General features: G+C 42.7%; 1 protein-coding gene and 1 long non-coding RNA gene across 4 annotated transcripts in view; one reads left to right on the forward strand and one right to left on the reverse strand.

Annotated features, from left to right (window-relative positions):
* arhgef40 (Rho guanine nucleotide exchange factor (GEF) 40) overlaps nt 1-13851 on the reverse strand; it is a 48262-nt gene that overhangs the window by 14261 nt on the left and 20150 nt on the right. For 2 of the 3 annotated variants that reach the window (XM_028037838.1, XM_028037836.1), the window contains exons 11-21: nt 12927-13043; nt 12382-12480; nt 12142-12293; nt 9789-9927; nt 8737-8856; nt 7896-8087; nt 6551-7066; nt 4785-5158; nt 4165-4414; nt 3254-3343; nt 740-946 (exon numbers count right to left, since the gene is read on the reverse strand). In XM_028037838.1, the coding sequence (XP_027893639.1) occupies nt 740-946; nt 3254-3343; nt 4165-4414; nt 4785-5158; nt 6551-7066; nt 7896-8087; nt 8737-8856; nt 9789-9927; nt 12142-12293; nt 12382-12480; nt 12927-13043 (2256 nt within the window). The remainder of the gene's footprint in view (nt 1-739; nt 947-3253; nt 3344-4164; nt 4415-4784; nt 5159-6550; nt 7067-7895; nt 8088-8736; nt 8857-9788; nt 9928-12141; nt 12294-12381; nt 12481-12926; nt 13044-13851) is intronic. The other variant, XM_028037837.1, reaches the window with a different exon arrangement.
* LOC114157259 (uncharacterized) lies at nt 965-4119 on the forward strand. Its single transcript, XR_003598106.1, has 3 exons — nt 965-1225; nt 3502-3520; nt 3613-4119. It is a non-coding gene; the product is annotated as an uncharacterized LOC114157259 (long non-coding RNA).

Here is a 13851-nt window from a genome sequence, read left to right on the forward strand (position 1 = left end):
CAGAAAAACAAAGCAATTTTCTGCATTGTTTCTCTGAATAAACAAATATATATATATAATCTGAGAGAAAAACAAAACAAAATCTTTTCAGAGGTGAAGTTGAGTTGAAATTACTAGATGGAATCTGAAATCATAGCACTGATCTTATCACGCTAGTGTTGATCAATCAATACAGATATCGACTTGGTATTGATAATATCGATATGTTTGGATCGATCCGCCCGTCCGTATGGAACAGTATTTGCAGATTTTTCCGTGAATCCAAATTATTTTCAGAAAATTAGTTTGTTCCCAGATTTGTTTGCAGAGTATATCTAAAATACTGTAGCTATGAGCGTTTTTAGAGATGGTCTCAACTATTTACGGATTTCAAGTTTATCTTCGTAAAAATAGGGAACTAAATATCAGCTTCCTTCCAATTTTCCAGTTATGTGCTTCTTTGTGTCACATAAAAATGTTGACACAATATGATGAAGTTCTTAGCTGTAACGTGATACTATTTCGAAGATAGAGTATGAATGCTTATTTTTAAAACAATATTTAAACATTGTGAACCTAATAACTACTTGAATCTCCTTTAATTGCTGAATGAAAACAAATAAAAACTGAAGTGAAAAGATTCTCCTCCCTTCCCCGCGGCCTGACCTCATCAAAATTATTTGGGTTTTTCCCATCTAAGAAAAGAAAGTGGGACTTGACAGTTGCAGACTGTGAAATAATGTGGGACAGGCGCTCTCACCGGACAGCCAACGATGAGGTCACTGGCCCTGAGGTCCTCGCCGTGTCGCTGGGCGTGTCTCAGGACGGAGAGGGCGGAGTCTGAGGCCAGATTTAAACCCCCCAGCTCCTCCAGGGCCTCGCAGTACTGCTCCAGCCTCTGAATGGGAGCCTGCAGGCAGTAAGGGAAAGACAGAGGGGAGAGGGGGGACGCCTGGGGGAGTTTGGACTTTGGGTGAGGGTGAGGGGGTGACAAGAGCAGAAATGTAGAAACAGAATAAATGCCACCTCTGTCTCTGCTTTGGTTTCACATCAGAAAAAACTGTCCAGTGTGTGGGTGTCGGTCTGTAACACCAACTCAAACAACTGCTGCGGATCAGACGGCTCTCCGTGGCAACCGAATTCGCTGACGCAGTGAAATGTCTGAAGCTGCCCAACAGAAACTCCTCAGGGAATTTTCAAGCAACGATTTCAAGAGTTTGAGTTGTAGCCTGAAACTTTCCCAGAGGTCAGTCTGATTGTGAAACACTCAAAAATGCAATTCATGAAGGTCCAATCATGCAAATCGTGGAACTTAAAGGGGTAGCTTACTATTTCTGAAGTTAGTTTCTGCTGGAAGGTTAGAAGCAGTTCCTGTGTTCTCTGTTTTGGGTAACATAATGGGGTCTTCATTTAGTAAAAAATCCAGAGTAGCTGGTCTGGAGGATAATGCTACCAGCCTCTATGTCAGTGGTGTCCAAACATTTTACTATTATGCTAAATGCAGAAGCAGCAGAAGTTAAAACCTTTTAGAACCTGGAAATCCCTTCAGTTTCTCTGCAGTATTAAGCTAACAGCTACTCAGGTAGTATCCATAGTCAACTCTAAGCTCAACGTCATGGCAACTTATGGTAACACTATTTTATAAACCTGTAGAACGTCAACTATATTGAAAGAGACATGCTAACTCTCAGCTAAACTGAGGGTTGAGTTGGTTTACAGTTAATCACTTATAGTGTTTCATGTAAAACTAATTTTTTTGTTTTTATTACTTTTTTACTTTTTTATTATTTTATTTATTACTTTGACTTTTTTTATTATTACGTACTTTATACTTGGCCAATTAACCATATTGGCCTGTTGGTTAATTGCAATGGGCCAATATGTTCAGTGTGACTATCCATAGACATCAATGTAAATATCTGTTCAGTACAAAATGCGTGGTGATATAAAGTTTATTTTTAAAGAGTATTTGAATAAGTTGTGACAAAATGTTTGAAACGGGGGAAATCAACTTTGCTCTGATTAGCTAAAGTTAGCTCGATGCTCTGGTTAGCCGTCCTATCTATTTCTCCAAACCTGAACTGAAAGACCTTAGGAAGTGAGTTTATTTTTTAAGTTTCTAACATCCAACCTCCTACTAGATATAAACTGATAGTATAATAATGGGGTTGTATAGACATGCAACAACTATTTGCGTTGCCTTGACAAATTCAACTACGAGCTAAAGCTTAACTTTTTTCAAGATGCTACATTATGTTTAGAGAGTATCCATCCATCCATCCATCCATCCATCCTCTGTATACTCTTGTCCCTAGTGGGTCAGGAGCTGCTGGTGTCTTTCTCCAGCTAACGTTCCGGGCGAGAGGCCGGGTTCACCCTGGACAGGTCGCCAATCTGTCAGATGTTTAGAGTGTAGAATATTAAAATTATATTAAAAAAAGAGAAAATAATCAATGATTTTTGGCTTTTTCAGTTTTCAGCTAAAGCTATTCAAAATGAACTAGTTTTAACTGGAGTTTAATTTGGAAATCCCTTTTCATCCTGAACCCCCCACAACAACAACAACAACAAAAAACCATGAACAAGTTGAAAGCCTTGCTGCTCCTGTTTTCACTCCCATTAAATGATCACCATCAGCCAACATGCCGTTCCACAGCCATTACCATAACCATAAACCTGCCTGTTCCCATTATCTACCATGTGTTCAAGCTGCTGCAACAGAGGCTGGTTGTGCCATCGCGAGCGCACGCTGCCACCTGCTGGTGGTCGGCCACACTTTACACCACTGTCTGGTGCTTTGATCTCCTCGTGTAAAGTCTTGGTGGTAATCTCATCATGCTGTTGATGGATTAGTTTTAGCTAATTGTAGCTTGGATGCTCAAATTACTTTCTCTATAATCTGCCTTTAATTGGCTTTTCTGGTCTTAAATTGAACATATAATTAGCATCACTGTATACAGCTTAATTGCTGCCACTGACAAATAAAAGCTACTTTGATTGGTTTGTGTTTGAGCACAAAAAAAATACTTGGATTGATACTCTTGAGGGGTCTTTTTTATTCTTAAAAGTGAAAGCAACATCTTTTAGATCATTTTTGGCCCAAACTGTTCAATTTTCTTTAGTTTAAATTATGATTTTATTTTATTTTTTTAAATCAGTTGATTGTAGGTTGGGGAAAAAAAGCACTGGAGCAAATTATGAATGTCTTGATATTAAATCTATGTGAGTAGAACTTGCCTTTTGCATTCAGATGTTGAAATTTGTTGGTTCTTACCTTAAAGAAGTCAGCTGCCTGTGTGACCACAGGTGAATCCATTTCTGGTTTAGAGCGGATGTAGTGGGAATACTGGAGAAATTCCTCCCGCTTTGGATGCATGTGGGGAAGGAGGAAAACAAAACATTACAGTGTGTTTTTATGTTAGCTGTCACTTAAATAAGCGCAAGGTAAAATATGAAGTTTAAATTAAATAATATACAGTTTGTTATTTGAACCTAATTTACATTTTCATTGATGTTTTGCAGAACCGGTTCAGATGGAATGGTGAGTACTTTAAGACAACTCAAGTGAAATTGGTCTCTGATATGAAGCTCACATTTTGTTGCTAAATTGAGGGGCTCTTTCTGTGTTTTTAGGATTTCTGGACTACATGTGTATCCATCAACTTGATTGTCATAAATATTTAGACGAGGCAGACTTTAGATGGGCGTCAATTTTATTTAGTGAAAATACAATTTAAAAAAAGAGGTTGGAATCATGTTTTGTGTAACACTTGCTCTGTATGTAAAAAAAAAAAAAAACAGAAAACAGAAAAGAAAACACAGTCCTAATAAATTATGTTAATCCTCCTGTAGTTTTAAGAGACGGAGTAATTTGAGCCTCACAAGCTTTTCCGGCAGGGTTTCTTTAACAACGTTTTTGTGTGAGTGTTATTTTGGGAACTGACGATCTGACAGACAGAACCCCCATTTCCTCGCTGTCCAACATTTGCCGCAATCCTCCTGATCATCACGCTAAGACCGCGTTGTGAGCTTCATCAAAGGTGTGGGTTTTTTCAGTGTCACAATTTATTTTTTTAAATGATTCCTTTACCAAAGCTTGTGAAATCCTAATAGCTAGACTTTGAAACATAGATAGTGGCACTAAGGTCACTTTCTGTACCTTCCCAGCAGATTTTTGGGACTTACATATTTGCTGAAGCAGTCCTGCTGCAACAAACTCTGCACAAGAGCGCCCTCCATGGCAGGGAGCAGGTCCCGCGAGTGAAAGGTACTGAGGCTGCCCCAGTTGGGGAAGAGCGTGTCTCCCTTCCCCCTGATGGAGGCCGGGGTGTCGGAGAGCACCAGCAGGGGCAGGTACGTCTCTTCAACTCCCTTCAGGACGGCGACGTACTGCCGCTCTGAGCTCAGCATCCTGCACCAGAGCAGGTACAGTTTACTGCGGGACGAATGGGGGGGAAAGCGATGGGAACGGGAATCGGTTAATGCGAATAAGAAAGTAAACAGTTGGGTTTTTTTTTTAAACGAGAAACAAACATGAAAGAAAAAGCAGAGATGTTGGAGGGAAGCCGTAGCAGCAGGCAATGGACGGAGATCAAAGAGACGATGATGAAAAAATGATCACAGATTGCGCGCTGATTGATCCCCCCCAAAATGATGCGTGCATTTTCTTTTTCATCTCAGCCCCGCTTAATCTAATTTATTCAGTGGGTTGGATTTGGGAGTTTTAGGCCAAGCGTGCGCTCAGCTAAACTTCCACATCCTCAAAGACAATTGATAGGAAAATGAAAGAGTATAATCCTACACACCTCTGTGCAGTTGAGCCGGTCCTGTCTGCCCCCATGTCCCTCTCCGTCCTCCCGAGCAGGACGTGTTGCCGCGGCGACCCTGTGTGATCCACCACTTCTTTGCTGCTGACCTCTACACCTCGGATCAGCACACCACCTCCGCCTGCTACTCCGACGCCCCACCCGGGAATAGCCGCCGCCATGCTGGTGGCGATGACGGGGTCCGCCATGTTCTTTCGCCCCAGCCAAGACATGGGCGAGGAGCGGCTCGCCCCGCCGACAGGGGACTCCGGCTTGGGGGTGGCGGTGCCTTTGCGGGGGGCCAGGAGAGCCTGGAGGTCAAAGCTGGGGTGGCGCTTCCTGGGAGGCTTGGGAGGGAGCGGGGCCTCTGGGGGCTGGAAGATCATTTGCATGGAAATTTGTTAATATCTATTATTATCGGTACCCCTTGAATTTTTCCTTATCTGGTCACATTATAACAGCAAAAATGCAATCTAGTGGGATCCCAGGTGATAGACCAACACAAAGTAGTGCTCAATAGGAGGGAGATAATGTGATGTATAGTAATGTAAATGAGCAGCATTTGCTAACAATCCCAGGTTGCTCCTCAGTTTTGGTTGCGAGTTCTTTTGAAATGTTGATGCCTGTTTTCTCTGATATCTGGTTTCCTGACTGCCAACATTTAAATGGCCATATCTTCTTCATTCCTTTTTTTGACTTTAATGTTTTTGACGTTGTTGAAAAACTTAGAGCCCACACTTTTTATTATCTGTAAATAACTGGAAATGCTCCTGAAAGCAGTCTTTGTTAGCTCCTCCAGGTTCCTGAACAGTTTTGGGGAAGAATTCTTTTTAAACTTTCAGAGACGTTTTCTTCTAAATTTGGTTTCCTGAATGTTGACATTCAAACGGCCATGTCTGCCTCGTTTCTCGTTAGGTTTCCATGTGTTTGACATAATTGGGAAACTCAGAATCTACATTTTCGGAATGTGTAAATAACCTGAATCAAGACTTGCCCTTGATTGCAGCCAATCACGTATATATTTGTGATTGAGCTGCATTTCTTTCTCACGGAGATCAAGGAGAAAGCTGTGGAACCGAAGCCAGGGTTTCTCCAACCTTTCATCCTATCAGAATGAAGAATCTGGAAAAGCACATGGATGGAAGAACCTGTCTAAAGGACAGCTATAGAGCCTTTAGTTACAAAGAAAGGTGTTGAGCCCATAGAAAGTCTCATTTGCTGGCTGCTAAAAGTCCTGTAGGGGGCAGTAAACACATGAAAAATGTGTTCTGGTCAGATGAACCCAAAATTGAATGTTTTGACCTTTATGCAAAGCGCTGGGAGAGCTGGGAAAGTAGCACTGCACCCCTGACACAAGAGTTCTGGTTGGTGGCAGCATCATGGTGTGGGGGCCCTTTTCTTCAGTCGGGATGAGCACAGGGGGATGGATGGAACTAAATCTTATGAGAAAACCTGCGAAACCCCAGTCTGGAATACCTGAGGCTGGGATGAAGGTTCACCTACTGCTGCTCTAGAAGCCACTTACTCCTCAGGAGAGTGAATGCTAGTGCTCAGTAGTTTAGATTTTGTTTAAATAAATGTTGATGATCAGTTATGTTGTCCAGTTATGCAATGCTGTGTGCTGGTCTGTCACATGAGCACTGCAAAAAACACAAAATCACACCACGTATTTTTAAATCTAGTTTCCAGTCCAAATATCTTAGTGAACTCGAAAGAAGACAAACCAGCAGATCTGACGCAACGAGGACAAACAGAAACCAACTCACACTTTTCTTCCCAGGATTCAGGAGGTTCTGCAGGAACTTCCCTCCACTGGCTCCTCCCGCTCCACCTCCGTTCCCTGCTGACCCGTCCCTCCGGTTCCCTTTGTCCTCTCCTATCTTCAGCGTGGAGCAGGTCTGAGGCCTGAACAGCGACGCCAGGGACCCCCAGGACTGCAGGCCCCCGTCCCCTCCTCCGAGCCCCCAGTCGCCCTCCCCGTCGGGCCCCACCAGGTCCCAGAAGGTGCTGCCGGACGGCGTCTTGGCCTTCCCCTGGCCATGGCTCTGCGTCCGCTCAGAGTGGAGGAAACGAGGTTTGACCTGCGCCACGGTCCGCTGGTAGCGCTCCACTGTTTGGGTCCAGAGGTCCAGGAGGGCCCCGCCTCCCAGCTCCATGGCTAAGGACCGTGCATCCTGGAAGCGAGACGGGGGGATTGGAGGAAGGGATGCCAGCGGGCAGGTGGAAGAGGAGGCAGTGGGGGAGGAAGGGGTGGAGGAGACCGCGTCGCACCACTGGGTCGCCTGAATACGGGAAAGTGCAGTTCAGTTAAATTAAATTCAGTTTCATTCTTTAAGTAGCAGCCAGATCTGAAATCTGGGAGTAGTGACCTGAACCTTCAGAGTCACATAAAGACAGTCACAAAGTCGGCCTTCTATCACCTGAAGAACATCTCCAGGACTAGAGGCTTAATGTCTCAGCGAGATCGAGAGAAACTCATCCATGAGTTTATCTTCACAGGTCTGACTAAAAAATGTCAACCCTCCAGCTGCAGCTGATCCAGAATGCTGCTGCTCAGGTTCTCACTGAAACCAGGAAGATAGAGCACATCACCCCAGTTCTAAGTCCTGAAACTGGCTCCCTGTAGCTCAGGGAATAGACTTTAAAATACTGATGTTAGTTTCTAAATCACTGAACGGCTTAGCACCACAATACATTAAAGATCTGCAGTTGTTGTATCAACCTTCCAGAACCTCTCAGGTCTTCTGGTTCTGGTTCTGCTCTGCGTCCCCAGAACCAGAACCAAACATGGAGAAGCAGCTTTCAGCTCCTGTCTGGGGCAAACTTCCAGAAAACTACAAAGCAACTGAAACACCGAGTGCCTTTAAATCTCGAATAAAAACCCAGCAGTTTAGAGTTGCCCTCGAACCATAGCAAATGAAACACTGACCAACACATTTGGTGCGTATAATTTTGGTGATGGCACTCATCAAAATGCAATGTTTGTTCAATTGTTGACTGTGTGGTGTATTTTTTTGAAACTTTGTCATTTTTAAAACTGGAATGATTGATCAATTGAAAGCAGGGTTAGACAAGGGGAAGACGTTGATGCGCCGTCCTGCGCCGTGTTACCTCTGTCAGCGTGGACAGCAGCCTCTGGGTGTTGTCCAGGGTGGTCCAGCAGTCGGACAGACAGTGGGACATGTCTCTCAGCTTCTCCCTCACGGGGGGTAGACGGATCTGGATGTCGCTGAGGCCGGCCCAGTTCAGCTCGCACCAGCCCTCCAGATCGCTGAGCACCGACAGAGTGTCGCTGTGCAGCTCCTGAGGCAGGCCAGGAAGAGCTTTAGGTTCAGTTCAATTCAATTCAACTAAATTAGAGTCAGTTTTATTTTAAAATCCAGATCAGTTTAATTTAACTCAGTTCAAGTCACTTCCGTTGAATTTAATTTGATTTCGTTTAATTCCCTTGAGTTCAGTGTAATCCAGTTCCGATCATTTCAATTAAATTGCATTAAATTCTATTTGGTTTAATTGTTTTGAATTCAGTTCAATTGAGTTCAGTACAATTCAATTGAATTAATTCAATTCTATTCTACATTGATAACAGATTCTTTATTATTAATTTGGTCGTCTTTCAAACCCTTTTCAAGTACTGGTTATTTTGTTAGACACAAATCAGTCAAAACATCATGACCGTTGGAATTAAATGGATTGGTGGCCATCCTTAGACGTCTGCTTTTGGGCCGTTAGCAATAAATCCCATAAAGCCTTGTGGCTTTTTCATCTCTGGATTAGTCTTCCCACAGACAGACGCCCTCATATCAGCAGACTGGGTCTCATTCCCACTATGAACTCTTATGACGTCTGATGATTTTTGTTTACTTTCTTTTTTTCTTTGTTTTGCGTGAAACTGCTGCCATTGAGCTAATAAAAGTGCTTTTTTTGGGGGGGGTATTTTTGTGTCACTCACGTTGGCCGTTTCTCTGAACGTTCTGAACTTCTGCTGCTTCAGCGACAGTCTGCTGAGAGACAGAGGGGGGTCCTTGTATTCCTCCAGCTGGGACTGCACTTGCTCGATCTCCTTGTCACACTGTGGGTCGAAGGTCGACAGAGACAGGAAGGGAGGGTTAGCGGTGGAGGGGGCATGAGTCACTGTACGCAACACGAAGTCACAGGAGAAGACGGCTGAAGAGAGGAAATGAAGACGAGGAAATCTGAGGCTGTTGCTACTGGTGTTGTTTTGTCTGGCTGTGATGTTGACAGGAAGTGAGAAAAAAAACGTGAGAAGAAGAAGTGAGTCTAGGAGTTTCCACCGAGTCCATTTTGAGCGCAAAAGAGGGAAGTAACAACAAGGATGAACAGCAGTATGAATCCACTTTAAGTACATGTAGCAGGACAAATGTTTTCCTATCCTGATCATTGCCTATGTGTAATTCCTCTAAATTCTCATCTCCCTTCATTGCTCAGTCTGAAAATTTCTCCCATTGGCTTGGATCCCTCCGGTAGAATTTAAGCCAGTCCAATCAGTGAACAGAAGAAGAAGTTGTGGCATTGATTTTCTGTGCTGTTTTAGAATTGTAGACTGCCTGTAGTTTTAGCAATGGCAGCGGAGGAAGTCATACATTCACTTTTTCCGCTGCCATTAGCCACGCTACCAAATATTGAAGAAACATTTGGCTCGGCATTTCTTTCTTTGCACTGGGGGATGATTATTTACAGCGCAGGCAATTTCAGATTTCTGAGAGACATGTCATGGCCTAACATTAGCGATTGGGCCAAATGTTAGTGACTAGGCCAGATGTCAGCGATTGGGCCAAACGTTAGCAATTGGGTAAACTTTAAAGCCTTAACAGAGTTCATGCCTCCAGCTAGCAGTTTATTGAGGAACCAGACCCTCTGTACGAAGCAAAGCACAGAACCAGAGGCTGGTTTTTACCAGGCCAACGCTAATCGTTCAAATGATTGTTTTGGATAAATCTTTTTAAAAATAAAAAAACGTTAAATAAGTAAAACCACACACACCTTTTCCAGTTTGTCCACCATTCCCGCCAGTCGTCCCAGTGCTTCCAGGTCACGTCCTCGCCGGTTGGAAACCTGGACGAGCCGGTGGAGGGCATCGTCCACGCCGTCGTAGAGCTGCGAAGTGGCATTGAGAGCAGCCCTGTAGAAGACCAGAATGTTCTGTTTCTGTTTTTCATTCCAAAAATCAAGGCTGTTTCCAGCTGGTTTGCATTTCTGTCGGCAACTTTTCTAAGTTTTACCAGAGAGTGGTGCTTAAACCCAACTTAGCTCAACCAAACAATACTTCAGCCATACGGGAGCCATTCATGTCATTTAAGACCAAACGAGTCACACAGGTGGCCCAATTACAGTGGTTGTGTCTGTCATGACCTTGCCGTAAGTCTTGTTGTTTCGTCTAATTGTCAGCCTGATTAAAAATCTTAACCCTGAGCGGAGCATTTTAACAAAGAAGGCAAACTGCAGCAGGTAGGAGCATTTGGCTTCTGTGACTGAAAAAGAAAACATGACACATTCGGGCAACTGTTTTCGAACCGATGACTCTGAACAACATGTTTCAGTTTCTGTATCCACAACAAACTAGAAGACTGTGTGCTTTGATGTGAACATAGGTTTGTTTTCTCTGACTGCTCTTTTTGTGACTCCTAAATGTTTCAAATTTTCATTTAGACTTTAATACCAGACCAGGACATCTTGGTCTGGTAAGAACACACAAAAGAGTTTTCAGTTGATTATTTAATCTTTTAGAGAGAAAAAACTATTTGAACCAACGCTCTGAGTCTTTACCATCACTGTGGAGTGATGGTAAAGACTCCATCACTTCCTTGCAGAATTGCTTTTTTTTTAACCACATCTGAGAGCTTTGTTTGTTTAAGGTCACACCACAACACCTCAATTGGATTTAAGTCTGGACTTTGACTAGGCAATTCCAAAACCTTGATTCTGTTGTTGAAGCCAGTCATCCGGTCAACCTCCTGGAGCATTTTCGGGAAAGTTTGCCAATGTTTGTTGATGTCTCCATTTGCGTATAGCTCTCGCTACAATCTGTAGTCCTGAAGCCTCAGAAACAGCTTTGGAACAGTCTGATCCGTATCTGTTCTTGGATTTCTTTAGATTCAACGTGATGAGCTACTTTTAATTAAGCTCATTTTAAACCTACTTAATGCTGTTAGCGAGGTTCTTTTTAAGTGACTTCTTGATTCTACAGGCGTGGAAGGAATTAGGCCTGTTTTGGACTAAAGAAATCAAACTTGTGGTTAATCACATTAATTCATGATTTTACAGTAGAGGGTAAATACCGTTTTAGGTTGGTTTTGAAACATTTAGGTTTCAAAAAAAGAAGAAACATATAAGAGGCAATGCAGTTTTTTACATCCCTGCAGTCGTACTAAAGGCATATACAACCAGTTTCAGTTTGAAGAACTTCCCTATGATCTCTTGTTATACAAACGGTACAAACTGTATGTCGGTGGGGGTAGAGGGTGTTGCGGCTGAACCACTAACTACTTTCAGAATGTCGTAGGAGGATACATCATCAGCTGAGTCGCAATGCCAACGCTAAGAAACAAAGCTCAGTTTGTTATTTGCCTGGTTTTCAATGCGTAGTCTGTAATGACACATGGGCAAAGACTTGACAAGCTGTAGAGATAGCCCAAGAACTGAGTGCCATGTCTGATAAGAGCGACAAAAACCTGCAGTACATACCCAAAACACAAAGGCTAAATGTTCTATTGGCAACAAATGAACAAACCATGCACCTCAAGTAAAAGTATTCACACCCTAGTCATGAAGCAACTAAAAAGTTCATCGGGTTTTATGGGATTATGTCATACATATACAGAATTGTAAAGTGGAAGGAATACGATACATTTTCAAAACAAATGACTCGTGGCATGCATTTATGTTCTGTCAACTGCAGACAGTAGTTTGTTGAATCACCTTTTACCATAATTGCAGCTGCATTCTTCTTTGTTCAATAGCTCAAGTCTAGCCAGACTGAATGAACAGTTTCTGTGAACATCCGTTTTCAAGACCTATGCTTCTGCTTTGACGTAAAGTGTTCCAATGAAACTGGTGGGGTTTTTTTCCAGGATATCCTTGTATTTATCTCCATTCATCTCTCCGTTATCTTCCCCACTCTTGTAGAAGAAAAGCATTGTGATGGTTCACACATCCGTCTGAACTACAGACGGATGTGTGAACATTTCAGTATTGGTTTCCTTCCACTTCACTGTTTTTCCACATTTTGTCTTACGTTTATCACACAAAATTCCAATGAAACAGAGTAAAATTTGTGGTGTTGCATAACAAAAAATGAGTTAATATGAAGCTCTAGGTGAATTCAGGTGTGTGGTACCTGCAGTCAGGTGACCTCTGCACCAGTCCGGACGAACAGTTAGTCAGTCCTGCTAGCCAGGCTCCGCCCCTCTGTTGCAGTTCAGTTAAGCGTTGGTCAGCCAGTACACTCGCCATGAGCTGCCTGTGTTTGTCAATGCTCTGAGGAACAGCCTGGAAGAGAGATCATTGTTTCAACATTTTCAGACCTCTTTCCGACAAAGGACACAAAGCATGTGATGATATAGTGACTGCAGTCAACCTTGATGTCACTGGGCATCTCCTCCATCTCCAGGGACCGCAGTGCTTCTCCGAGCAGAGAGAGGGCGCTCTCACAACGCTCCGTCAGTTTCTCCAACCTCTGTTGGAGCAAAAGTGAAGGTTTGGTTGAAGCTTTCCTTCTCCTGCCGTTGGCTCGCCTTCTTCACTTTTGTGTGTTCATCGGCTTCACATAAAGTGGAGGGATGAAAACTACAAGCAATGTTTTCGGGGAAACTATCCCACCGGATTTAATCAGGAATGTATGGAAGAGGATTAGGGCCACCAAAAATAAATAAAATAGAGATTCTGACTTTAAACTCGGACTTTTGATACTGTGCCAATCTATGTCAAAATCCAAATAAATAACAATATATTTTAGCTGTATGTCAGTTGTGTTGTCATTATATGGAAAATAATCACTAAACTGATTAAAATCAGAATTCTGAGAAAAAAAGTCAGAATTCTTTTTTTTTTTCCAGTGGCCCTAATCCTCTTCTGTAGAAATGGAACAAATGTCACCAACACAAAGCGAAGCAGGATTTTTACCAGTCTGAATGCCAGCCAGTCTGAGTGACTGTGACTGAAGTCTCCATCCAGCTGCTTAGGGAGCTGCTGACTGTCTACATATTGCTGAAGGACTCCTGTACCGCGCACTACGTGGGTCTGAGGAGAGAACGTAAAGATGCAATAAAACATTAGCACCAGGACAGGGTGAGAAAGTCTGGCAAGCAGTATCCCGAGCGGCAAAAAACGAGGTGAAAATCCAGGAGAAATCTTCTCTCCTAACAGTTTTAACATCATTTGGGCGGGATTTTGCTTTAACAACCAAAGGCTTGGTACTGCCAAGCCGTAATACAAACCACATGTCACAAAGAAATTTGCTCTGCAAGTGTGCATGAAAAAACATGTGAGCTGACAGATGCAAGTTGTGGCTTGATTGGTAGAGGAACTTGCAATGGGTAAATGTGCAGAATGCACCCCGAGGCTGAAGCACAAAGTGAATTTATTCCAAGGCAAATGGAGTCCAACATTATAATGTCTAACTAGAAGAAATCAGAATCGAAAGTCTGATTATAGTTATGTTAAAGAGATAGTTATGTTTTTTTTGTTGTTTTTTTGGAAACGGGGTTCTGTTCATTAGTTACAAGGAAGCAGTAGCTTATGTGCAGCTAACAGCTGTCTGAATAAGTTTAATGTGAAATAACAGAAATAAATTTGAATGTATGAGTTAATAACTGCTGGGTTCAGATTAAATAAAAGTAGTTTTCTGGTAAGTTAGGTAGGCTTACACATCCATTTAAAATGTTACTGCCAGATGGTGAAAACGGCAAAATCACTGAAATACACTAAAAACCCGAGGCGGTACGGATTACATCTTGTTGTTGTTGTTTTGTCGGACTTGCCTGGCTTACTTAGTTATTGTTTATATTCATAAAAATCCAACTGTATTAAAATAAGAACATTGTTAGAA

The sequence above is a fragment of the Xiphophorus couchianus genome, chromosome 14, assembly GCF_001444195.1.
Source record: "Xiphophorus couchianus chromosome 14, X_couchianus-1.0, whole genome shotgun sequence".
Lineage (NCBI taxonomy): Eukaryota > Metazoa > Chordata > Actinopteri > Cyprinodontiformes > Poeciliidae > Xiphophorus > Xiphophorus couchianus.